The sequence below is a fragment of the Bos mutus genome, chromosome 11, assembly GCF_027580195.1.
Source record: "Bos mutus isolate GX-2022 chromosome 11, NWIPB_WYAK_1.1, whole genome shotgun sequence".
NCBI classification, from domain to species: Eukaryota; Metazoa; Chordata; class Mammalia; order Artiodactyla; family Bovidae; genus Bos; species Bos mutus.
In genome coordinates this window covers 96,096,947-96,123,590 of record NC_091627.1, presented here as the reverse complement: position 1 = coordinate 96,123,590, position 26,644 = coordinate 96,096,947, and the positions used below count along the sequence as shown (strand labels likewise).

The window sequence follows — 26,644 nt, the reverse complement described above, 5'->3', positions numbered from 1 at the left end:
TTCCAGAAAAACATCTACTTCTGTTTTATTGACTAGGCCAAAGCCTTTGACTGTGTGGCTCACAATAAACTGTGGAAAATTCTGAAAGAGATGGGAATACCAGACCACCTGACCTGCCTCCTGAGAAATCTGTATGCAGGTCAGGAAGCAACAGTTAGAACCAGACAAGGAACAACGGACTGGTTCCAAATAGGAAAAGGAGTACGTCAAGGCTGTATATTGTCACCCTGCTTATTTAACTTATATGCAGAATTCATCATGCAGAACGGTAGGCTGGATGAAGCACAAGCTGGAATCAAGATTGCCGGGAGAAATATCAATAACCTCAGATATGCAGATGACACCACCCTTATGGCAGAAAGTGAAGAACTAAAGAGCCTCTTGATGAAAGTGAAAGAGGAGAGTGAAAAAGTTGGCTTAAAACTCAACATTCAGAAAACAAAGATCATGGCATTTTGTCTCATCACTTCATGGCAAATAGATGGGGAAACTATGGAAACAGTGTCAGACTTTATTTTCTTGGGCTCCAAAATCACTTCAGATGGTGACTGCATCCATGAAATTAAAAGACGCTTGATTCTGGGAACAAAAGTTATGACCAACCTAGACAGCTTATTAAAAAACAGAGACATTACTTTGCCAACAAAGGTCTGTCTAGTCAAAGCTATGGTTTTTCCAGTAGTCATGTATGGATGTGAGAGTTGAACTATAAAGAAAGCTGAGTGCCAAAGAATTGATGCTTTTGAACTGTGGTGTTGGAGAAGACTCTTGAGAGTCCCTTGGACTGCAAGGAGATCCAAACAGTCCATCCTTAAGGAAATTAGTCCTGAATATTCATTGGAAGGACTGATGTTGAAGTTGAAACTCCAGTACTTTGGCCACCTGATGTGCAGAACTGACTCAATGGAAAAGACTGTGATGCTTGGAAAGATTGAAGGCAGAAGGAGAAGGGGATGACAGAGGATGAGATGGTTGGATGGCATCACTGACTCAATGGACATGAGTTTGAGTAAGCTCTGGGAGTTAGTGATGGAGTGCTGGCATGCTGCAGTCCATGGGATCACAAAGAGTCGAACACGACTGAGCGACTGAACTGAACTGAACTTATGTATGGGAAGATGAAAGCATTTCGACTCACAGAAATCATTCCCTTCATATGCATCTCAGCTACCTGGGACCAGAGTCCTGCTTCTTGATTTTTTTATATCCTTTGTTCCTCACCATAGGGAGTGGTGGCAGCCAACAACTCTTGGATCAAAGACATTTTTCTCACACTTGGGCACTCTGTTTTTAGAAATTCATATTCCCAGGCTTGAAATCACTAATGGCTGTGACATCCTTGTTTACTGATAAGGTAGCGAATATTCCATTTCACAGTCCACACCCTGCATTTGGGAGGTTTATCTCCTACATCTCTTTCAATCTACAGGTCCCTTCTCCTTTATTTTTCCCTTGCAGTAGTCATTATTTCTAAAGAAACTGCATTGTTTGTCCTATATGGTTTTCTAAATACTGGATTTTGTTAACTGCATCCTTGCAGTTGAGTTTTCCATGTTCCTCCGCCCCTGTTTTTCCTGAAAGTGCAGTTGAGTTGAGACTTATTTGATTCCTAAGTGACTTTTCCACAAGACTTTCATGGGTGGTAGTGTTTGCTTCCATCGAAGGCAGCTCCTGTCCAGCTGACCTTTGTGTGGATGTTTGTGACGTTACTAGACTCTGATGATCATTGCTTAGATCATTTTGAAAAATCTTTAAAAAAAAAATCTTTTTAAAAAGGTGGGGGCACTTCTCTGATGGTCCAGTGGTTAGGACTCCACTCTTCCAATGCAGGAGGCGTGGGTTCAGTCGCTGGTAGAGGAACTAAGATCCCACATGCTGCTTTGCACAGCCAAAAGTTTCTTTAAAAAAAAAACAAAACCACAGTTAAACCCCATGATTGTTGAGATATCTTTTTCCCAGTCATTTCCTCATAGCCAGACTTCACCCAGAGTAATCATTGAGGCCTCACTACCTCAAAGAGAAAGGAGCAAGCATTTAATGGAGCCACTCTGGGTAGGAGACCAGAAGGGACACCAGAGAAGAAATGATGGTCCCTATCCTCAAAAAGCCTGATGTGTATTTGGAGAGGCAGGTATACACTGAAACAATGAGCAAAGACGATTGACTAAAAATTAAATGTCATTTTAGCCTCTGGGCCCCAGAAGTCAGGAACTTTACTTGGAAAAATCTGTAGCAGAGTTGCCTGTATCTGACCCATATATTCTGAGGTAAACTGGTCTAGGATAAGACCTGGACGTCAAGATTTTAACACATTATTGACCGAAGGAGTTTTTGCAGAAACTTACGCCTGTGGCGTTAATATGTCTCTGGTCACTAATGTGTTAAAAGTATTTGAAGGGACTTCGAAGGTGGCGCAGTGGATAGGAATCCGCTTCTCAATGCAGGAGACATGGGCTAAATCCCTGGTTCGGGAAGATTCCATATGCCTCAGAGCAACTAAGCCCGTGTGTCACAACTACTGAGCCTGCGCTCCAGAGCCCGCAGACTGCAGTTACCGAGCCAGCCTGCTGCAGCTACTGGAGCCCGCCCGTCTAGATCCTGTGCTCCACTATGAGAAGCCTGTGCGTTGAAACAAAGAGTAGCCCCCGTTTGCAGCAACTAAATAAAAAGCCCACGCGCAGCAACAAAGCCCCAGTGCAGCCCACAAAGAGTATCTGAGGGGTTTTGTTTGTTTGTTTGTTTATCACCTCGGGTCTTAGTTGCAGCTTGCGAGATCTTTTGTTGCAGCATGCTGACTTGGTTGCCTCATGGCATGTGGGTTCTTAGTTCCCTAACCAGGGATCAAACCCACCTTCTGTGCAATGGAAGGCAGATTCTTAACAACTGGACCACCTGGGAAGGTCCATCTGAGGTATATTTATATGCAACTAAGTTTAAGAATCACCATCCTAGGATAGCGGTTCTTAAAGTGTGGAATATTACTCAGTCATGAAAAAGAATGAAATAATGCCATTTGCAGCAACATGCATGGACCTAGAGATGGTCATACTGAGTGAAGTCAGACGGAGAATGACAAATAGCATATGATATCACTTATATGTGGAATCTAAAAGAATTATACAAATGAACTTATTTACAAACCAAAAATAGACTCACAGACATAGAAAACAAGCATGGTTACCAAAGGGGAAAGTGGGTGGGGGTAGGGGATAAATTAGAACTTTGGGATTAACAGATACACACTGCTGCTGCTGTTGCTGCTAAGTCGCTTCAGTCGTGTCCGACTCTGTGCGACCCCATAGACGGCAGCCCACCAGGCTCCCCCGTCCCTGGGATTCTCCAGGCAAGAACACTGGAGTGGGTTGCTATTTCCTTCTCCAATGCAGGAAAGTGAAAAGTGAAAGTGAAAGTGAAGTCGTGTCCGACTCTTCGAGACCCCATGGACTGCAGCCCACCGGGCTCCTCCATCAATGGGATTTTCCAGGCAAGAGTACTGGAGTGGGGTGCCATTGCCTTCTCCACACACTACTGTATGTAAAATAGAAAAACAAGGACCTAAAATATAACACAGGGAACTATAGTCCATATCTTGTAATAACCTACAGTGGAAAATAATCTAAAAAAGAATCACTTTGCTGTATACCTGAAACGGACACAACATTGTAAATCAACTATAATTCAGTAAAAAACTTTTAAAAAAGAAATGCAGAATTTGGTCCCCTTCCCAGATCTGCTGAATTAGAACCTGCATTCTAACAGGATCCCCAAGGTACTTGTATGCTCATTAAAGTTTGAGATATGCTAGTGTAGAGGTATGTACTCTACTTAAAAATCAGAGAAAAGAAAGTATAGAATGACCAAGTTGGAAAAGAGCCTTCAGAGATCCACTCTACCTCTTCAACTGGTGTTCTCAGAGCCATTCTAAGGGAAGAGGCCATATTCCCCTCTTATACAAAAAGAATGGGACCCAAGTACACAGAGCTGTTTACCAGCACTGGGATCTCAGACAAGTCCAACTATCCCTGAGCCACACAGTTCTATACGATTGTAGGGTAGAGGCGCACGCAGGGCACAAATAACCTAGGAGTTTCTATGGCTAGGCTACCCTGCTCGTGGTGTGCATTCAGGCAGCAGTATTTTTAAAAATCTCTTTAGGCAATTCTAATAAACAGTCCAAGTTGAAAACCAAGCCACAGACCTTGGGTTCTCTCCATGTTTCTATGTTCTAAGGTGAAAGGGAGCTTAATTTCTAGCTGTAGTCATTAAAAATACAAAATCAAGTCAGGTCTTGGGCTTACTATTTCAATATCTGGATTCCCAAAATAGTTGCAAGGACAACTGAAGACATATCCATAGTGAAGCTGTTGAGTATCCTGGACTTTTTAAAAAATCAAGTTCTCAAGGGATGCTGGTAGCAGGAGTCTAGTTCTGGCATTGCCTTGAACCTGGAAACAGATAACTTTGTTTTTCTGCAGACTATACTCAGGTTGGTTGAGACCTTGTCTGCATATAGAGCTTTTTTTTTTTTAAATGAAGGTAATTTTTGAGATAAAAATGAGCAATTTGAGTGATTAAATAGGAGAAAGACTCTCAGGGAGAAGAGTAACCATCTCCTGACCAGAACATTTGGACCTGTCCTTTGATTTCTTCCTTGCAAACCCTTATGTTAATACAAATTTTAGAAAAACTTTGGAGGGATATCATAGAGACTTGGATCTAGCATAATTTAAATAATGTTCTCCCAAACATATTTCCCAATTAAAGATGTCCGCTATACCTTTGTGAGTCTCCAAGGCAAGTCCCTGAGTCTCTGCTCCAGCCCCATGTTTTTTGGTCTTCACCTCCCAGGACTCCTTTAATCAAACTTTCCCATTCTTCAGAGTTTGAAATAGTTAGTAGTTGCAAGCTATCATATATACAGTGGATAAACAACAAGGTCCTGTTAATAGCATAGGGAACTTTATTCAATGTCCTATAATAAACTATAATGGAAAAGAATATGAAAAGAATATATATATATATGTATATATATATATATATATATATATATATATATATATATATATAGCTCCCCTGGTGGCTCAGACAGTAAAGAATCCACCTGCAATGCAGAGACCTGGGTTTGATTCCTGGGTTGGGAAGATCCCCTGGAGGCGGGCATGGCAATCCATTCCAGCATTCTTGCCTGGAGAATCAGCATGGACAGAGGAGCCTGGCAGGCTACAGTCCATGGGGTCGCAAAGAGTCAGACACAACTGAGTGACTAAACAGAGCAAAGCACACAGCATATTAGTTCAGTTCAGTTGCTGAGTCATGTCCGACTCTTTGTGACCCCATGGACTGCAGCACACTAGGCTTCCCTGTCCATCACCGACTCCCAGAGATTACTCAAACTCATGTCCGTCGAGTCAGTGATGCCATCCAACCATCTCATCCTCTGTCATCCCCTTTTCCTCCTGCCTTCAATCTTTCCCAGCATCAGGGTCTTTTCCAATGAGTCAATTCTTTACCTCAGGTGGCCAAAGTATTGGAGTTTCAGCTTCAGCATCAGTCCTTCCAATGAATGTTGGATCTCCTTGCTATCCGATGGACTCTCAAGAGTCTTCTCCAATATCACAGCTCAAAAGCATCAATTCTTTGGCATTCAGCTTTCTTTATAGTCCAAATCTCACATCCACCCATGACTACTGGAAAAACTATAGCTTTGACTGTATGGACCTCTGTTGGCAAAGTAATGTCTCTGCTTTTTAATATGCTGTCTTGGTTTGTCATAGCTTTTCTTCCAAGAATCAAGCATCTTTTAATTTCACAGCTGCAGTCACCATCTGCAGTGATTTTGGAGCCCAAGAAAATAAAGTCTGTCACTGTTTCCATTGTTTCCCCATCTATTTGCCATGAAGTGAGAGGATTAGATGCCATGATCTTAATTTTTTGTGTTGAGTTTAAGCCAGCTTAAACAGTCAATAAACACATGTGTATTAGAAAAAAAATCCTCTTCATCCTGTGTCCCTCTAAGCCCCCAAGGTCCTTCCAGGCTCCCAGTTAACTGTTCTCAGATGAATGTATTGAATCAGGATGTTAAACATTAATACAGCAAAGTATTCACACAATTGTGTGAAGAGGAAATCTGACAAAGGAAAAGATATTTAACCTCACATGTAGTCAAAAGAATGCAAATATGATATAATTTTTCAATTACTAAATGAACAAAGTTGAAAAGGAATGACAATATTAGAGTTTGAGAGACTTCAGAGAAATGTGAGGTCTCCTGTACGCTAGTGGAAATAAGAATCGGCATGGCTTTCTGGAGAACAGTTTGACAATGTATGTCATACACGTAAAAATGTGCAGACAAGGGCCAAGGATATTCAGACCAACCTTATTTACAATACAGAGTCATAAGAAATCATATAAATGTGTACCAAATTAGGAATATTCACATAAATTTTGGTCTGCTCATACAATGGCATGCTAAAGAGCCTTTAAAATGATATGAATATTTACAGAGATAAAATGTATAACAGGTAATACAGTTCTTTAGCTCTGTACATGGGCTTCCCTGGTGGCTCAGGTGGTAAAGAATCTGCCTGCAAGGTGGGAGACCAGGGTTTGATCCCTGGGTGGGAGAAAAGCATGTTAACCCAGTCCAGTATTCTTGCCTGGACAATTCCATGGATAGAGGAGCCTGTGAGGTTACAGTCCATGGGGTTGCAAAGAGTCGGAGATGACTGAGAAACTTTCATTTCATTTCATAGATGTGAAAGGATATCCATTGGATACCATGTCCTTATACTGTCATTAATATAAAATGTGTGTGTGCATGTATATATTCATGTACACAGAGATCTAATATGTAGGTCATCATAATATCAATCATAATGTCATCTGGTTGGGAGAGCCTTGAATGCCTTTACTTTCTTATTTGCTTATTGTCTCTAAGTTTACAAAAGCAATGTTCTTTCCTTTTACATTTATAAAGCTAACACTAACAGAATGTGCATTATGTGCCAGGCACTTCTCTAATTGCTATAAACTATTATTATTCCTTATTATTATTCCTTAGGGCTTCCCTGGTGGCTCAGGTTAAAGCGTCTTCCTGGAATGCAGGAGACCTGGGTTCAATCCCTGGGTCGGGAAGATCCCCTGGAGAAGGAAATGGCAACCCACTCCAGTACTCTTGCCTGGAGAATCCCATGGAAGGAGGAGCCTGGTAGGCTACAGTCCATGGGGTCGCAAAGAGTCGGACACGACTGAGCGACTTCACTTACTCACTCATTATTATTCCTTGGAGAAGGCAATGGCACCCCACTCCAGTACTCTTGCCTAGAAAATCCCATGGGTGGAGGAGCCTGGTAGGCTGTAGTCCATGGGGTCGCTAAGAGTCAGACATGACTGAACGACTTCACTTTCACTTTTCAGTTTCATGCATTGGAGAAAGAAATGGCAACCCACTCCAGTGTTCTTGCCTGGAGAATCCCAGGGACAGGGGAGCCTGGTGGGCTGCCGTCTATGGGGTCGCACAGAGTCGGACACGACTGAAGTGACTTAGTAGTAGTAGTAGTAGATTATTATTCCTGAAGAAAACAAAGGTGGTAAGAGACTGAGTAACATGTTCAAACTCCATAGCTAGTAAATGTGAAGCTGGGATTCAAAACCTGGTTGTCTCGTTCCACAGGCTGCACTCTCACTATACTGAAAGTGAAAGTGTTAGTCACTCAGTTGTGTCTGACTCTTTGCAACATCATGGACTGTAGCCCACCAGGCTCCTCTGTCCATGAAACTCTTCAGGCAAGAATACTGGAGTGAGTAGCCACTACCTTTTTCAGGGGATCTTTGCCACCTAAGGAGCGAACCCAGGTCTCCTGCCTTTCAGGCGGATGCTTTACCATCTGAGCCACCAGGGAAAAAAAGTCCATAGCTGGTGAATGTAAAGCTGGGATTCAAGCTGGTTGTCTTGCTCCGTAGGCTGCACTTTTACGATACTAATTAACACAGTAGAGTGAAAATGTCTTAAATCTTGCCCCCAACAAACTCATACCTCCCTTCAAAAGTAATCATTTAACCATCTGATAGGCATCCATCCAAAACTACTGCCGGATTTGCTCAGACACGTGTGTAAAGACCCCCGTGCACACCTGCACGTGTTTTTCTTCTTGTTATAAAGTGGGATGATATTGTCCATCCTGTCAGTACACATAGTTCATCCTCATACTTTTTATCTCTGAGGCGTATTCCGTGGCATGGACATACGGAACTGATATGACAAAGTCTTTACTGAACGCTGGTGGTTTCCAATTCTTCACCCTAATGGACAAAGCTGAAGTGAGCATCTCCTAGTATCCACTTTACTGTGTGCAGATGTGCAATGATACTCCTGTGATAACTACCTAGAATTGGAACTACTGGGCTGAAAGACAAAAGAGGCTCCCCAATTCCTCACCTCAAGAAGGCTGTGTGGCTACACTATATATATATACACACGATATATATATATACAAACACACACTATATAAATATGACACTATATATACATACACACATACTGTGTACATACATACAGTATATGAGTGCCCACCTCCCCGTGTTTCCACCAACACAGGAAGTTGTCAATCTTTTAAATTTCTGACAATATGAGAAGCAAAGGATGCTGTTTCATTTGCATCAACATTCATTTTAAATTTATTCATTTGGGGTTGTGCTGGGTCTTTGATACTGTGCAGACTTTTCTCTGGGTGCGGTGAGTGGGGGCTACTCTCTAGCTGTGATGCATGGGCTTGCCATGGCAGTGGCTTCCCTTGCTGAGCATGGGCTTAAGGGCTTGTGTGCTTCAGCAGTTGCAGTAGGTGAGCTCAGTAGCTGTAGTTCCTGGGCTCTAGAGCACAGGCTCAATAGCTATGGCACGCAGGCTCGTTGCTCCTCGGTGTGTGGAATCTTCTGGGATCAGGGATCAAACATGTGTCTCCTGCATTGGCTGATGGATTCCTTACCACTGGGCCACCTGGGAAGCCCACAGCAACATTTAAGTGTTCTTGATTAGTAGGAAAGTTGAACATCTTTTCAGAAGTTTATTGGCCATCTTCATTTCTTTTCAGTTGTTCACTTTTCAGTTGGGTAATTTGAGTTTTTCCTATTGTTGTGAAGAAGCTTCGTGGATTTCCCTGCCAGTTCAGTGGCTAAGACTTGTACTTCCAATGCAGGGGTGTGGGTTTGATTCCTGGTCAGGGAACTAGATCCCACATGCCATGTGGTGCAGCCAGAAAAAAAAATTCATTGATGTCCTGTTTGCTGCAAATATTTTCTGAGTATATTGCATTTCTTTGAACTTCATTTATGTCTTACTGTGTTATGCACAGGTTTTAGTATATTTTTGTGTAACAAAGTGCCCATTTCTTTTCCTTTATGGTTTTACATACTGTTTAGGAAGTCTTTCTCCCCAACCAAGGATATAAGAATATAATATTATAATAGGAATTATAATATATATTATATTATAGAATATGTATTATATTATATAATGTTATAATAAGAATATAATATTCCTCTATATTCTCTTCTAGTATATTTGTATTTGTGTTTATAGATTTTCACATTGTTATTTATTTAATTGTGGGGCAAAATAGATATAACATAGACTTTACCATTTGAGCCATCTTAAAGTGTACAGTTCAGTGACATTAAGTACATTCCCATTGTTACAGAACCATCACTACCATCCATCTCCTGAATGCCTTCCTCCAGCAAAACTTAAACTCTATTCCCCCTAAATAGCAATTCCTCCACCTCCCTCTCCTCAGCCCCTAGCAACCACCTGTCTCTATGAATTTGACTACTCTATGCCCCTCATATAAGTGGAATCTTAACAATATTTGTCCTTTTGTGACTGGCTTATTTTGCTTAGCATAATGTCTTCAAGTTTCATCCATGCTGCAGCATGTGTCAAGATTTCCTTTTATTTGAAAGGCTCAACAATATTCCATTATAGATTAATTTTTTTGTTTAGCCTTTAATCCATATACAATTTAGTAGTGTTTGGTGAGAAGTAGGGACTTCATTTTTTTATACTTAGGTTGGTCATCTTTTAATTTTTATCACTGTATTTATTTCTTTCTTGGCTGTGCTGGGTCTTCATTGCAACACGTGGCCTCTTCATTTTACACCGGCTTCTCTAAATGCAGTGCATGGTTGTGGGGCATGGGTTTAGTTGCCCATTGGCACATGGGATCTGAATTCCCTGACCAGGGGTTGAACCCTGTCCCCTGCATTGGAAGGAGTACTATTAACCACTGGACCACCAGGGTAGTCCCTAGTGGACTTTTAAACAAAGTCCATCCATCAAAACCCAGACCCCATGGGGGCTCAGGTCTGTTTCTGGGCTGCTGTTTTCTAGATCCCTTTGTCTATATCTGGGCTGGAATTATAATGCTTTAATTACTCAAGGTTTTCAGTAAGTTTTTATATCTGCTAAAGGCATGTCCCATCCCCATTCTTCTTTTTTAGACTTTCCCTAGCTATTCTCTGACATTCCCCAACTATCCTCTTTTTCAGAGGAACTTTAGAGTTAGTCACAGCCCAAAAATATTCCCATAGGATTTTGACTGGAATAGTTTGAAGCTACTCAGTAATTTGAGGTCGAAATTTAATAAAACTGAGCGAGCAGGTCTCCGGCCAGGAGCCTTTGCCTCCTTGCGGCTCTGCAGGCTGTCCAGTGCTGCCCTCTGCAGAGGAGTCACAGGCCGGTGCCGCCTCTGCCAGTGGCCCAAGGCCTTCCCACGTGGCCCTCCCCCTCAGCCTATGATCCCGAGGCTTCTAGAAAGGACAAATTCTTACACATCTTTGGTTTAATTTCTTTCCTCCCATAAATTACATTTGGATTTTACCCTGAACTTTCAGAACCAAAATCCGAGTGTGATTCATGGAAACCTCAGGCCCTACAGTAGAACTGTGGGGAAATGATCGCCTCTCCCAGCAAACCATACCCTCATAAGGCAGGCACTGAACACACATGTGACCAGTAGACAGGTAACTAGGATCCAGTGGATGGTTTGTTTTTTAAAGAGCTCTATTATTGTAGGATACCATAAAGTTCCCTTGTTTTAAGTGTATTAATTAAATGCTTTTTAGTAAATGTGCAGAGTTGTGCCACCATCACCAAACCCAATTTTGCAACATATCCAATAAAGCAATTACCTCCAATTAGAAAATAAATAAAAGGAAAAAAAGAACAGTCTTAACACCCATGTATGGTCATTCTCTGCTGCCATTTTGCCCTCAGCATGCCCTGAGCATGGCCCCATCAGGAGGAGTGAGGGATGAGTCCCCAGGAGACCCTCTGCCTATGAGTAGAGGGCCAATGCCCCCACAATGTGCAGAGCATGACCTGCAAGCCAGCATCCCTCTCCTGAAGAGACCCAGCTGGGGGCTCCTCCTGAGGGCAAAGGCCATGCTGAGCCCCGTCCTTACCTCTACAGGTGGATAAAGTTTGAAGAAAAGGTAGAGGAAGGAGGCGAACGCTGGAGCAAGCCCCACGTGTCCACGCTGTCCTTGCACAGCCTCTTTGAGCTCCGCACCTGCCTGCAGACGGGAACCGTGCTGCTGGATTTGGATGGTGGCTCCTTACCACAGATCATAGGTGAGGCAAGGACTGCTGTGGCCCCCGAAAACCAGGGCAGCATCCCCCTTCCCCTGCCCCATCTCTTGCCCACCCTTGGTCTATGTGGCATGCCCACCTCTGATGCCTGCCTAATTCTGCAGAGACCAGGTTTTGGGTCTGATGCTCCCAAAGCAGCATCACAGTTACTCCTAGTCTCAGATGCCTATAGAGAGGGCAAGATCAGCCTCTGAAATGCCATTCAGCAATGGAACGAAACGGAGAGCACTTCTGAGCCTAGGTGGAGACCCCCTGTTGCCATGGCAACCTGTTTCTTATCAGGGTAAATGGATCGTCACTCATCTTCAGGAAATTAGCTCTCGTTTGATGGAGTGACAAAGGAAGGGAGTAGCTTGCCTTACTGTCCCTAAACTCCTTGTGAATTTTGTTTTAGCACATTCAGTTTTACCAGAAGTATGCTGCCCCAAATACTTTTCTAAAAAGAATTCACACTGGGACTAAAACCACTTGGCATAGTGCCTTGTGCTTCTTAGGGTCTTTCATGGTTACAATTTCATTTACTTTCCACAATATTATTGATAGAAAGAGCAGAGAATCCTATACCCATACATGCATGCACACATGCACCCACAATGCACTCGCATGAACCACATCTGCACACATGCGCCCACATGCACACACCATGCACCCCCATGCACACACATGCACCAACTCCCACAGACACACGCTTTTACATATACGGAGCCTGAAGGTTCATGACTGGTGCATATTTTCAGTTTGTGGCGAAGGTTGGGACTATTTCTACATTCCATGCCTCCTTTAGTTCACTTTTAATCCCACAAATAACAGGTGAAGCTGAAGACCCCCACACCCCTAGTCATTCTGTCCCCCGTGGACAAGGCGTGTTTGTTTCCCACTTAGATGATGTCATTGAGAAGCAAATTGAGGACGGCCTCCTTCGTCCAGAGCTCCGCGAGAGGGTCAGCTACGTCCTCCTGAGGAAACACCGCCACCAAACCACAAAGCCCATCCACCGCTCCTTGGCTGACATTGGAAAGGCGGTCTCCTCCACCAGCAGTGAGTTGGGCCATAACGCTTGTTCCTTCCATGCATCTCAAATCTCCAACCCTCCACCCTTGATATCCCAGAGCCGAGATGCCCAGACTCTAGCCTCGCTGGACCTGTCAGATAAGTGCAGGAATCAGTACAAAACTGATAATGCTGCTAGCTGAAGAGACTTGAGGAATCTCTGTAGATCAATTATTTTAAAATGGAAAACGTGTAGCCTGCAGCAGGTACATACGCAGCACTTACCCTGCTCCAGGCATGAGTGCTCCCTAGGTGTAAACTCACTTCATCCTCACACGAGGCCGTGACCAGCTATTGTTCTCATCATCCCCAGAGCGGGAGGCTGAGGCATGGAGAGGTTAAGTTACTTGCCTCAGGTCAAATGATCAGCATGTTGTGGACTAGGTTCACTAGGCTGAGGCCTGGAGAGGTTAAGTTACTTGCCTCGGGTCAAATGATCAGCATGGTGTGGAATCAGGCTTGAACCTATGTCATCTACAGCACCTGATACCTATTTCATCAATTGTGTAGCTATCCCACTTTCAACAGTACAGGTATTTTCTCTAATCACATTCACACTATCCACTTGCTTCAAAAGATTCTGAAAAAAAACAAGAACAAAATCCAAAACAACCAAACCATCCTTTCTTCCTCGAAGGGGAAGAGATCTGTCTTGTAGCCTAGCTTTATTCAGGTGAAGTGATTGTAAACAAGGCCTGTGCTGATGTGCGTCACTGTAGCAAGTCTGCTGGAGTTAAATCCCTTCTGTGCCTCCCAGGTCGAAGCCCAGCCCGGAGCCCCAAGGCCGGCCCGAGCCTACACCACTCCACTGAGGACCTGAGGGTGCGGCAAAGTGCGAATTACGGCCGTCTGTGTGAGTTTCTTCTTTCTCCGCTCGGTGCAGCCCTTTTGTTCTGGCTGGGACTCTGAAGTCAACTTTCACACTTTCATAGCAGAGGAGGTAAAGACCAGGGTCTGTCTAGAATTCTCAGGCGTCAGAAGAAATCTAACATTCACGCCAAACCCTGGGCTGCCCTCATAGTCTAACTTACTACCAAAATTTTCTAAATGATTTTTCCAAAAAATGCAACTCTAAATCAAGTCCTGTCATAATCAATACCCAGTCCCATGTGCTGGGCGTCCTTAACTTGATCTATGGCTTTGTTTTCACCAAACTAATCATTAATCCCGTTTTTGGTGAGAAGTCTTCCTAGAAACAGAATTTAAAGCAGGCTAGATCTGTCTTGGAGCCCAGCTTTTCCTCCAGGACAGTCGGAGAATGTTCTCATCCTGCCTGACAGTCTTGGCCCCCGAAGTGAAACACTGATGGAGCTGCAGCCCCCACGGGGGCCTGGGGGGCACAGCCACAGACCGGACTTTGTCAGGCAGCTTGTCAGGGATGGACAGACAGGTGAGCCGTGAGACAAAAAAAAAAAAAAGAGGGAATTTGGGAAGTGAAAATAAAAAGCAGTGCAAAGGAGTATTTTCCTTTAAGCACTTTCACTAAAATGACAAGATACGAACAAGCACAGGCCAGGGCTGCGCCACTGACCAGGCCAGGGGAATGCTTTGAGACCGCAGTGGCGATGTGACCACAGCTGCAGCTGGGCTGTGCCGTGGTCTTTTCTGTCTGTTCTCAGTGACCCCAGGATGTGCTTAGTCTCCCTGGTCTTGGTTATTCCGCAGAGCAGTGCTGGCAGTAGAGGCTGTGAATGGCTTTGGCATGAGCCTTCTGCTCATTTATTCACTGTGTATGAAGTCACCCTGTGCCAACGTTGCCATGGTGGGAACCTGGTTAAAGGCATGAATAAGTGGTTACAGGTTTGTGTGCACACACACCCCCACCACAAGACGGCACCTGGGAAGGCTCAGAGAGGAAGAGACACTTGCCTGAGTCTTGGAGAATAAATAGAAGTCTTCCAGGAGCATGGTCTTTAGAACAAAGGAAACAGCAGGTGAAGGGAAGGCGCTGTGAAGGGCACCGCATATTCGGGGAAATATAATGATTCCGTTCACCAGGGATGTAGGATATAAAGGAAAGAGGGTCCAAAGTGAAGAGGGCCTATGTGTCTTGTAAAAGGTCCTGGCCTTTATTCTGAGGGTAATGAGTTCTCCTGAGAAGTCTGATGCGGGCACATATCATGATCAGAAATAAGCTAGAAGAGACTGAATGACTGGGAGCAAGAGATGAGGGCCGTGTTCAGGCAGCAAGAGCGAGAATGGAAAGAGAAGGACGCTGGTGGAATTCAGCAAATGGTGGGAAGTGGGAAAAGAGGAAGAGAGAGGAGTTGAAGCTGGCTCCAAGGTCTGCTCTGATTGCCCATGAACATGTGGGATAGGGCATTGGGTGATGTAGGGTCTAGGCTGCTGCTAAGTCGCTTCAGTCGTGTCCATAGAGGAAGTGATTTGATGGAAGACAATGAGTTTTGTTTCCTAGTGTGTGGAGTCTGAAGTGCCAGGCAGGGCTGCTCAGAGAAATCTGGAGCTTAGGGGAGAGATCTGGGCTGGAGACATAACCTGGGCACCCCCAGCACAAATGTGGATGGGGAAGAAACAGAAATGGATGGGATTGACCGAGGAGGAGGGGGTCAGGGCTCTGAAGGGTTTGAGTGCAAAGCAAGACCCTGAGAAAAGCCCAGACTGAGAGGATCCTGGATGGAAATAAAGGAAAGCAGAGTCTGGCAGTACAGGGACTCCAGAGACCACAGTAAGCCTGAGGGGGCTCGCTGGATTTGGCTGCTGGTGGGAAATGAAAGCTGGCCTTCTCCTGCCTTCATGCAGCAAGGAACTGTCGGCCATGGGGAGCCCCACCTACCTCCCCTCTGCCAGCCCAAATCCCCAGCCCTCTTTAAAGACTCGCATGGGTCATGGCAGACAGACGTGAAACTGCTCTTCTCTCTCCAACAGAGTCGAAGCTTAGTGACGCCTGGCTCCTCAGCCCGTAGGGCGTCTGTGTCCCTCCCCACCTGCAGGGCCTGTGCAGATCCCTGGGCAGTGGGCTGGGACCAGGGAGTAGCATATTGAGGAGTGAGAAGGAAGCAGTAGAACCTGGGGTCCAGCAACTCTTCTGAGAAAGCTGCCATTGAAAGGAAGAAAAGAGAGAGGATGCTAGCTGAGAGGGGCTGCAGGATAACGGGGGAGTTTGCTTTGGTTGTGAAGATGGGATGAGCCTGTGTAGAGACCAAGAGAAAGGGATCTGTGAGCACCCGTCTCCCCTGATGGACCTCCTTTTCCTTTTCTCCTAGGTCACGCCCAGAGCAGAAGCATGAATGATATTTCTCTCACCCCAAATACCGACCAGGTAGGAAACCCCTGCCCTTGGCTGCAGTGGAGGGCCAGGGTGGGAAGAAGTCTTTGGTTTTAGGGGTGGGGAACCCTATGGGCAAAACTCTAGTCCTATGAAAAAGTCGGGTCCCCAGGAAGGACACAGGTGGGGCTCTGGGCAGCCATAGTGACTGACAATCCATCACTTGGGCTGTGCACTAGGCCCTGGGGACAGAGAAATGTGATCAGATGAGGTGTCAGCTGTCCTTTAACTGGGGATTTATTGAAGTGGCAATAAATCTGCCACACAGAGTTTGCCTCCTCTGTGACCCATCCACAAGCACTTTGAATGATGAAGTGGGGACTTGGGTGGGTAGAGAAGCAGTAGGGCCTCCCTATGGAGACATTAATGATAGTGAATCAGCTGGACTGCACAATGGTGTATCTTCTCCTTGGCTGGTGCTGGATAAAGTCAATTCTTGTTTCTCACCAGCTTGGCTGAAAACTTGCTAAGGTCAGTTCAGTTCAGTTGCTCAGTTGTGTTGGACTCTTTGTGACCCCATGAATCGCAGCACGCCAGGCCTCCCTGTCCATCACCATCTCCCGGAGTTCACTCAAACTCATGTCCATCGAGTCGGTGATGCCATCCAGCCATCTCATCCTCTGTCGTCCCCTTCTCCTCCTGCCCCCAATCCCTCCCAGCATCAGAGTCTTTTCCAATGAGTCAACTCTTCGAATGAGGTAGCCAAAGTACTGGAGTTTCAGCTTTAGCATTATTCCTTCCAAGGAACACCCAGGACTGATCTCCTTTAGAATGGACTGATTGGATCTCCTTGCAGTCCAAGGGACTCTCAAGAGTCTTCTCCAACACCACAGTTCAAAAGCATCAATTCTTCAGCGCTCAGCCTTCTTCACAGTCCAACTCTCACATCCATACATGACCACTGGAAAAACCATAGCCTTAACTAGATGGACCTTTGCTGGCAAAGTAATGTCTCTGCTTTTGAATATGCTATCTAGGTTGGTCATAACTTTCCTTCCAAGGAGTAAGCATCTTTTAATTTCATGGCTGCAGTCACCATCTGCAGTGATTTTGGAGCCCAAAAAGATAAAGTCTGACACTGTTTCCACTGTTTCCCCTTCCCATGAAGTGATGGGACTGGATGCCATGATCTTCATTTTCTAAATGTTGAGCTTTAAGCCAACTTTTTCACTTCCCTCTTTCACTTTCATCAAGAGGCTTTTTAGTTCCTCTTCACTTACTGCCATAAGGGTGGTGTCATCTGCATATCTGAGGTTATTGAGATTTCTCCCGGCAATCTTGATTTCAGCTTGTGCTTCTTCCAGCCCAGCGTTTCTCATGATGTACTCTGCATAGAAGTTAAATAAGCAGGGTGACAATATACAGCCTTGACGTACTCCTTTTCCTATTTGGAACCAGTCTGTTGTTCCACATCCAGTTCTAACTGTTGCTTCCTGACCTGCATACAGGTTTCTCTGGAGGCAGGTCAGGTGGTCTGGTATTCCCATCTCTTTCAGAATTTTCCACAGTTTATTGTGATCCACACAGTCAAAGGCTGTGGCATAGTCAATAAAGCAGAAATAGATGTTTTTCTGGAACTCTCTTGCTTTTTTGATGATCCAGCGGATGTTGGCAATTTGATCTCTGGTTCTTCTGCCTTTTCTAAAACCAGCTGGAACATCTGGAAGTTCATGGTTCACGTATTGATAAGGTCAGAAGCCTGCAAACAGCCTGGGATCCCCATGACTATGCCCCTGAGGGAAGCACACAGGAGGCTGCCCTCAGTTCCAAACACGCACACCTCAGGGGCAGAAGGTCTCAAGGTCCCCTTGCCTCTGCCCCCAAAGAGTGGAAAGGAAGATGAGAAAGGGCATCTGAAATTGGTACCAACTTCTCAAGGGCTCGGGTGACGTCCAGGGGTTCAAGGCAGCCCCAAGTTTGGGAGTAGGCAAAACAAAAGCATTCCCTCAAGTCAGTGAAGTCAGTGTCTGGATGGCCTTTTGGTGGCCAAAATAGCAAAACAACAATAACAAAATCAACCAACATTTGAGGTCCACATATTGCATGCACTACACCGTGCGGGGCATTTCCTGTGCATCATGAGGGTACTGTGTCATCTTCCCTCTACAGATGAGAGCATAAAAGAGTTAAATAACATGCCCAAGTTCATGCACCTGAAAGGTGGCGTGGCCATGATTTGATCCAGTCTGACTCTAGAGCCCTTAGTTTGGGACTGGCTTAGGAACGAGTACCCTGGAATATTATTTAGAGAAGAACCCCACTTTGCTATAGTCATGGGCAGACAGTTGAGCCGTGACAAGAAAGCACTGACTAGTGAAAGTTTTTCACAACGTATCTTTTTACTGCCTAAGTGGTGACAAGAATACTATCCACTACGTTCCCCAAGCAGAGCTGCCTTTTACTGAGGGACTGGAGCCCAACACCAGGCACCAGCATCCAGTTCTCCTAACCAGTTGTAGGATGCTGCTTCTCAGTGTTTGTAGCAGCAGTTGGCTTGTTGTGGGGACAGCAGTTTTGTACAACAGTGGGTTTCTTCAGGTGCATCTTTTTTTTTACCACTCCACGTTGGCCCTGAGTTCCAGTGAGTTCCCAGTGGGCAGAGATGGATTCAGACAGTGTGGCCATGTGCAGTGACTTGGCAGAGCTGGACAAGAGTCCCCCGGGTTTAGGCAGTGGGGTCAGCAGGACCCTGGTTAGACAGGCCCACATCCAGACCATCACCCAGCCAGAACGCTCTCATGGTCCCTTGCTGGGGTACTACCACCCCGCCTCCTTACTGGGACCACAGGCCCGGATTTTGCTCCTCTCTGCTCCTGGTTACACGTGTGCTACATGGGCTATCCCAGAGCATTGTGGTTTCAAAACCTTGTTCTCCAGGACATGCCTACCACCGACCTCTCCTCCAGTCCCCTAGAGCTTCTCCCTGCCTGGAGCCCGAGTACATAGAGTTGGCAGGGGCACGGTGGCTGCCCTGGCATGCTCAGCCCTCCATCCTGAAGAACCTGCTTATGAATCAGCTGACAGAGCTTGGGACAAAGGGACCTTTTGAGTCCTGGGGATTCTGGCCTTCCCATTAACACCTGCTGTTGCTTCTTCTTACTACATTAGGGTCCTTCGTGTTGTTGCCTGGGTGGTTATGACAGTTTTACGTTTCTGAGTGGTTTTAAGAGATTATAAGGGTGTAGCCCTTACTCACAGAGCCTCATCGAGTGCTGGTAGGGCCCCAGCCCAGTCTGTATCACGCACTCCATGAGTCAAATCAGGAAATGGCTGTGAGCCCAAAGGGGCAAGACCTGTTGGCCATGCCCATGCCTACAGCTGACCCCTCTTCAGGGACAGAGGAACTTATCTTCACTAAGCTTCTGTGCTCACAGGAGAAACTCCCATCAGGTGGGGAGTGGGTAGCAAAACTGAGGCACCCAAGGATCTCTCTGAAGCACCAGCCTGCTCCTCCTGGGCCCTTTCTTCCTTTGTCAGCTACTGTGGCCTCCCACGAGCCCTGTGCTACCCAAATGCCCCTCCCCACCTCTTTCTCTGAAACTGTCTCTGTCCCTCGCCCACCCCTTGCTACCTAGAGGGAAAGTGATCTGAAGAACTAATGCACCCTAAGATGTTCAAGATGAACAAGAGCATGTACGTGACCACCCCTGGGCGTTTTCTTTGTCTGAGGGGACTCGGGAGGAATAAATGTCTTATTCATAGAATGGAAGTCATAACCACAGAGAGTGGGCAGGGGGTTGTCTCCAGCACCTTTCACATCAGACCCCACTCACTCTGCCTATTTGACCTTTCTGCCCTGAACAGACACCAGCCAGAGGGACTGGCTGGAGGGCACTTCAATAGTCTCAGCTGGAAAGGTTCAGAAGCTATGAGTTTCCTTGGAGGTTCCCTGGGGGTGACTTGGGGCACCGAAGTCTCCCATAGACTTGGATCCACAGGTACAGGGATTCCCATCAGCCAGAATGCTGGTGGCAGAGAGAAAACAAAGTCTGTCCACTCTGCCCATCAGGATGGTCTTGTTCCTCCCATAGCCACTAGGGTGAAGGCAAAGACGGAGGGCTGGGCAATGGAGTGTATGAGCCAAGACCCCCATTGGCTTGAGCTGCAGCTGGGGGATGAGACTCGCTGTCCAGCAAGCCTGGCTCTCTTCTCTGACCCCTCAGCTCATACTTCAGTAGAACAAGGAATGTCCTGGGGGCGTCAAGTCATTGCCTGCTCCTTCCCGTCTATGAAAGGCTTAGTTGGTCCCTGGGGTTAACCAACTTTGAGTCTCCTCATCTGCAGGCTGCAGGAGAGTGTTGGGTTATTTCCTTCGGTCTCTAGAGAAACTCCGGGAGAATTTTGTAAGGTTAGGCCTCCAGAGTAATCTGAATGAGCTGAGTAAGAGCTGAAACCACTGCATATGAGTACCCATGGGTATCTCATGTCCCCCTCACTGACCAGCGGAAAAACAAATTCATGAAGAAGATCCCCAAGGACTCAGAAGCCTCCAACGTGCTTGTGGGCGAGGTGGACTTCCTGGACCAGCCGTTCATCGCTTTCGTACGTCTCATCCAGTCAGCTATGCTGGGAGGGGTGACCGAGGTGCCTGTGCCCACCAGGTGAGAGCTGTTGACATCCGCCCACCACACCCATCCTCGGGTGGCCGGCTGTCCATGCAGTCAGCCAGCAGTGCTGCTGGAGACACCCCTAAAATGAAGAAGGAAAACTAGGGAACTGGCTGGGGAGGGAGATCTGACTGGGGAAGAGGTACATAGAGTTTATTTAAAATAATCATAAACAAGAAGTAGCCAACAGGTGGGAAGGGGGTTGTTGGGTGAGTTCTGGGACCCCAGGGCATGGTGAGGGTGCCTAGGCAGAAGTGAAGAAGAATGTATCTCCAAAGCAAATATGGGATTCATGGGAGCAAATATGGGAGATGTTTATGGTCAGTTAAAAAGTTGAGAATGGATACTATTTCGGACCAGAAAATCCTTCTCTTCATCTGGTTTTATTTTTCCTTCTCACTTTTCTCCTCCTCCTCCATCTTCTTTGCAGATTTCTGTTCATACTGCTGGGACCTTCTGGGAGAGCAAAATCCTACAATGAAATTGGCCGTGCCATTGCAACCCTCATGGTGGATGATGTAAGTGCCACGAGAAGCAGGTACTCCTGAATGTCAAGGCTCCTGCATCAAACATTGCGCCTTCATTCATTCACTTATTCAACAGTCACATTTGAGCATCTCCTGTATGCCAGGCCCTGTACAGGTATGAGGATTATGACAACGAGGGAATAGTTACTGCCCTTTAGGAGCACCAATCAAGTGGGGACACAGCCTGACAACCCGAGAGTGAACCACATGCCAACTGCCCAGGCAGTCGGGGGGCCCTTCACACACGATGGAGCTTCACAGTTAAGGATGAGCACAAGCTTAGGAGGCAGGCATTCCAGGCAAAGGGAACCAGGGCCACAGCTCAGAGATGGAGAGCTGGATGGGAGTGGTTTGATATAGGCTCAGTGGAAGAGTTTCAAGAGCAGAAGGTGACACCAAAGAGAGGAGCCAGAGCCTGTAGGCACAGTTGAGAGTTGACCATCTGTGATGGGGAGGCTAGGGGAGTTTAGAAACGAGCACAACCAAATCAGATCTGTAAAGTCAGAAAGAACATGCTGGGACAGTGTGGAATGATGCAGCCTGACCCTCCAAAGATGAAGGGCTGGGACGTAAAGCAGTCGAAATGCCTGAGCTCCTTTGATTGGGCTGTCCACAGGTTTTCTGATGAGCTTGCTCTGTGGGAAACAGAGCAGGAAGGTAACTCAACCCAGGTCAGATGACTGGAATACAGAGACCTGGTTTTCAGGCCCAGAAGGCATCTTTCTTTGAAAGTATATGCAGTGTGCCCCAAGGAGGTGGATGAGATGGGGACGGCAGCAAGGCAGCAGTCCTCTCTCTTCCTACACCTCTCTCCCTGCCAGCTCTTCAGCGATGTGGCCTACAAGGCCCGGAATCGAGAGGATCTGATCGCGGGGATCGATGAGTTTCTGGACGAGGTCATCGTGCTTCCCCCGGGAGAATGGGATCCGAATATCCGAATTGAGCCACCCAAGAAGGTGCCTTCTGCTGACAAGAGGTGTGTGTGAATGAGCGGTGGCAAGCGGGGAAGCGGTCCAGAGGGAGCTTTCAGTCTGTTCCTTTCTTATTTGGGTTTGAAAAAAAGACGTCAACATACATGGGTTTATGCTTTTTTTTATTTCTCTAAAAAAAAAAAAATCAGAAGCAAATATGCTGAATGTGTGCATCTATAAAACCCGGGTGACCTGTGAGGGGATATTGCTGGATCCTTTTATGTATTTTTCTCCGTATTTGAAGATATTTGATGATTGTAGCTCAAGAGGTTAAGCCTGATGAGGCCAGTCCTGGGGTGCTGAGCTCTTCGCAGGACTGGGAGCCCTACTGCCCCCTGTCCCCCTTCTCCTTCCAGGAAGTCTGTGTTCTCCCTGACTGAATTAGGCCAGATGAACGGCTCCGTGGCGGGAGGCGGCGGCGGGGCTGCTGGAGGCGGCGCTGCAGGCGGCGGAGGCGGCGGCGGGGCCGGCGGAGGGAGCGGCGCGGCTGATGGAGAGATGCCAACAGCGCATGAAATCGGGGAAGAGCTGATCTGGACAGGAAGGTGCCCGCTCCAGGCCTGCCGGCCACTCCAGCTGTCCTAGATTTCTCTGCTCCTTTTAGGAATCTTCTCCTCCTCAGTCTCCAGCACCCACTCCAGGCCTTGGGGTATCTGAGTGCTGCACGCTTTTCCTCCCCCGCCTGCAAAGCTCCTCCGGGACAAGACAGGAAAAGGGGAAGTGCGCATAAAGTGAAGGAACCCAGACTTTTCTTAGCACAACCTCTGTTAACTGTATTCATTTTCTAGGGCTGCGGAAACACATATCACAGACTAGGTGGCTTAAACAATAGAAATTGATTCTCTCGAAGTTCTAGAGTCTAGAAGTTCCAAATCAAGGTGCCAGCAGGGCCAGGCTGCCTCTGAGATTCTGGGCGGACTCCTTCCCTGACTGTCGCTAGCTTCTGGCGGCGGCCAGCGGTCATTGCTGCTGCTTGCCATGCATCCTGCCTGTGTCCTTGCATGATGCTCTGCCTGTGTTTCTGTCTTCATATGGCATTTTCCTTTTCTTGTGAAGATACCAGTCATATTGGATTAGGGTCTGCCTAATGACTTCATCTTAACTTGATTTCATGTGCAAAGACTCTGCTTCCAAATGAGGTCACATCTAGAGGTTAGAATTTTGATACATCTTTTTGGGGGACACAATTCAGTCCATAACAGTACCTTTTGCATTTTTTAACCTTGTTACCTAGTCAAAAAACTTGTTTTAAAAGAAAACAATAGATTTTCCTGGCTTGTTTGGGTTTCTTTGCAAGCTTTTAGAATAACTTCGGTTGATCTGAATTTAGGAAAGGACAGAATCAGTCCTGCAAAGCTATGACTTTGAGAAGGGAGTCATGCTTTATATGCCTTTGGCTATCTGCCAGCCAGTGTTTCCCAGGTTTACCCACTCCCTACCCTGATCCTTACCCAGGGGACATTTGGCAATTTTCAGAGACATTTTTTGTTTGTCCCAATTGGAGGGGAGACGATACTGTTATCCAGCAGATAGAGACCAAGGATGCTGCTCAATGTCCTCTGATGCACAGTACTGCCCCCCCACCCCGCCCGCCATTAACAAAGGATTATCCAGTCTAAAATGTCAGTAGAACCAAGGTTCTACTGTATGCTAAACCCTGCTGTATGCTAAACCCTGCTCACTGTGTTCGGAGCTTTGGAGGACAGCGTCCCCAGTAAACACTCTCCCCAAACCTTAAATTTCCCACTTGTTTGTTCCACAAAGTAAATAAAACAGTTGTAACGTTTAGGATCTGCCCTTGATGAATCTGCTATAAACCAGGATCTCTCCATCTCCTAACGCTGGACACACGTTTACCAAGCACCGAAATCCTGCAGATAATCAGGGACACGAGGAAGATAGCCATCATTGGACCCCAGGATTTTCATTCCCTGTAGAATGTTAGGTCTGCCCCCAAGACATGATCCCATAAGGCCTTCCTTCTCCCGCTCGGGCTGTCTGTGACCACCCTTCCCAGTGGAGATAGTGGGTCTAAGGAGAGAATTCTTCCCTGATGTGAAATGTTCTAGTGAAAAGATCCCTTCCTCCATCCATCCCTAGTCAAGTTCCCTTCCTTGCCACAAGCCCTGCAGGCTCCTGGGAATAGCTCTGCCCCTACACTGGTGTTTGTGGTGAGAAAGCAATCCCTGGGCCTGTCTTGAGCAGGTTCTTCGGTGGCCTGTGTCTTGATGTCAAGAGGAAGCTGCCCTGGTTCCCCAGTGACTTCTACGACGGCTTCCACATTCAGTCCATCTCTGCCATCCTGTTCATCTACCTCGGCTGCATCACCAACGCGATCACCTTTGGTGGGCTTCTGGGAGATGCCACTGACAATTATCAGGTGTGTGTAAATTGGAGACGTGAGTGCAAATCTCAGAAAAATCCGTTGCCACAAGGTGGTGGTAAGGAGCTACAAGCCATAATCCCAGAACCAAGGTAAGGATTCCATCTACCATTCAGGGTCAGTTCATCACTTTTTGCAATCCTTTACACTTCAAAAAAATAATAATAATAGCAAGCTGACATAATTCAAAAATCTAAAGCTAAATCATATTACTAAAGACCAAATTTAAAGATGATATAAATAGATCAAATGTTTAAGGGGAAATCATCTGCTTTGGTATTTGATATTTTTCCTACCGATGCTTGAATGGATTTAATCATCACAATTAATTGAGTTGCTAATTGTGACCTTCTTCCTGTACTTTTTAAAAAACCTAACCTTAAATTCTTAGCTTGCAGTTAAGATATTTTTAGAAATGTCTATCATGACAATAAGACAGGTCTCCCTGGGGAAAACAGTTCAACAGCGACACTAGCCTGAGACCCAGACAAAGGCCTTCTTAATGGGGGCCTTCAGGATAGCACCACTGGAAAGCTCAGAGCACCAAGGTGAACACCCATTTTCCTAGATAAACTGAAATGAGTGCAGATCTCCAGCCCACACCACTCTCCTGAGAAGCAGGTTCAATATCCAACTGCCTCCTGGGCATGTCCATATCGCTGCCCCTTGGGATTCCCCAACTCACAGGGCCAACATTGCATCTATTGTCTTCCCTCCAGACCTGATGCTACCCCAGCCAATGAGCAAGACCATGGTTGACCCAGATATTCACACATCATCCTTGACTCATGAATCCGGGATTCCCCAGTAGGCCTCATGATGTGGTCCTGCTTGCCTCTCAAGCCCCAGATCAGATCAGTCACTCAGTCGTGTCCGACTCTTTGCGACCCCACGAATCGCAGCACGCCAGGCCTCCCTGTCCATCACCAACTCCCGGAGTTCACTCAGACTCACGTCCATCGAGTCAGGGATGCCATCCAGCCATCTCATCCTCTGTCGTCCCCTTCTCCTCCTGCCCCCAATCCCTCCCAGAATCAGAGTCTTTTCCAATGAGTCAACTCTTCACATGAGGTGGCCAAAGTACTGGAGTTTCAGCTTTAGCATCATTCCTTCCAAAGCCCATCTCCCAGTTATTCCCCTTCTCAGATTTCTGTCCTCACTCATCTGCATTGTTTTCCATCAATCCCGATCATCTTTCAGTTTTTCAAAGCCAGGCTCCCTTTCAGCTCCAGCCTCTGTACACTCTGTTCCCTTTTCCCAGACCACACTCTTTCTCATCACTCCACTTACCCTATGCTGCTGGTCTATTCTCGGCTCAATTTTGGGGTCTCAGCTTCAGTCTATCTACCTCTTGGGAGGCTTTCCTGACCACCCTTCACTCCTACTGTGTGCTCCCGTGACACCCTTATCTTATCCCAGCTTATCACATTCCTTGGCAGTGGTTCTTAATAAGAGATGATTTTGACCCCTAGGAGACATTGGGTAACATCTAGAGACAATTTGAGGTATTATAACTGGGAGGTGAGGTGCTACTGTGATGCTAATGAGCATCCTACAATGCACAGGGCAGCTCCTCCCACAACAAAGAATGATCTAGCCTGAAATGTAAGTAGTGCTGAAGTTGAGAAACTTCTATATGGAAATTGCCTAGTTACTTGTCTGTATCTCCCACTAGAATGAAGATGTATTTACTTGTTTGCTAATGGGTCCTCAATCCATAGCACAATGCCTGATGCATAGTTGGCCCTTAATGGATTTTGAATGAATGAATGATCTGATCTCTAAAAGCACCTACTAGATCTTTGAATGAAAAAATGACTGGGTAGATGAGTGGGGTGTCCTCTGGAAGTAAAACCGGCATGGGGTACAAGCACAACCATTGGCAGCCCTGTTTTTGAGGCCCTGCTGCTGCTGCTAAGTCGCTTCAGTCAAGTCCGACTCTGTATGACCCCATAGACGGCAGCCCATCTGGCTCCTCTGTCCCTGGGATTCTCCAGGCAAGAATACTGGAGTGGGTTGCCATTTCCTTCTCCATTTGAGGCCCTAGAGTGCCAAAAGGAAGTCATATGGGCCTAGAATTAGGGAGAGTGACGCTGGTAACTGTGGGAGGTTGCGGAGTCGGAGATGGGGAGCAGAATTTGAGGAGGAGAGGACCTAGGACAAAGGACAAGTG

At 46.3% G+C, this 26,644-nt stretch overlaps 1 protein-coding gene across 8 annotated transcripts in view; it reads left to right on the top strand.

Annotated features, from left to right (window-relative positions):
* Positions 1–26,644, top strand: part of SLC4A5 (solute carrier family 4 member 5) — a 124,828-nt gene that overhangs the window by 66,625 nt on the left and 31,559 nt on the right. For all 8 annotated transcript variants that reach the window (XR_011466126.1, XR_011466125.1, XM_070379823.1 and 5 more), the window contains 9 exons: positions 11,469–11,629; positions 12,530–12,685; positions 13,455–13,550; positions 15,922–15,977; positions 20,427–20,584; positions 21,021–21,108; positions 21,939–22,093; positions 22,445–22,633; positions 24,294–24,468. Coding sequence is in view for 6 of the 8 variants with exons in the window: in XM_070379823.1 (XP_070235924.1) it covers positions 11,469–11,629; positions 12,530–12,685; positions 13,455–13,550; positions 15,922–15,977; positions 20,427–20,584; positions 21,021–21,108; positions 21,939–22,093; positions 22,445–22,633; positions 24,294–24,468 (1,234 nt within the window). In the remaining 2 variants the exon portion in view is untranslated. The remainder of the gene's footprint in view (positions 1–11,468; positions 11,630–12,529; positions 12,686–13,454; positions 13,551–15,921; positions 15,978–20,426; positions 20,585–21,020; positions 21,109–21,938; positions 22,094–22,444; positions 22,634–24,293; positions 24,469–26,644) is intronic.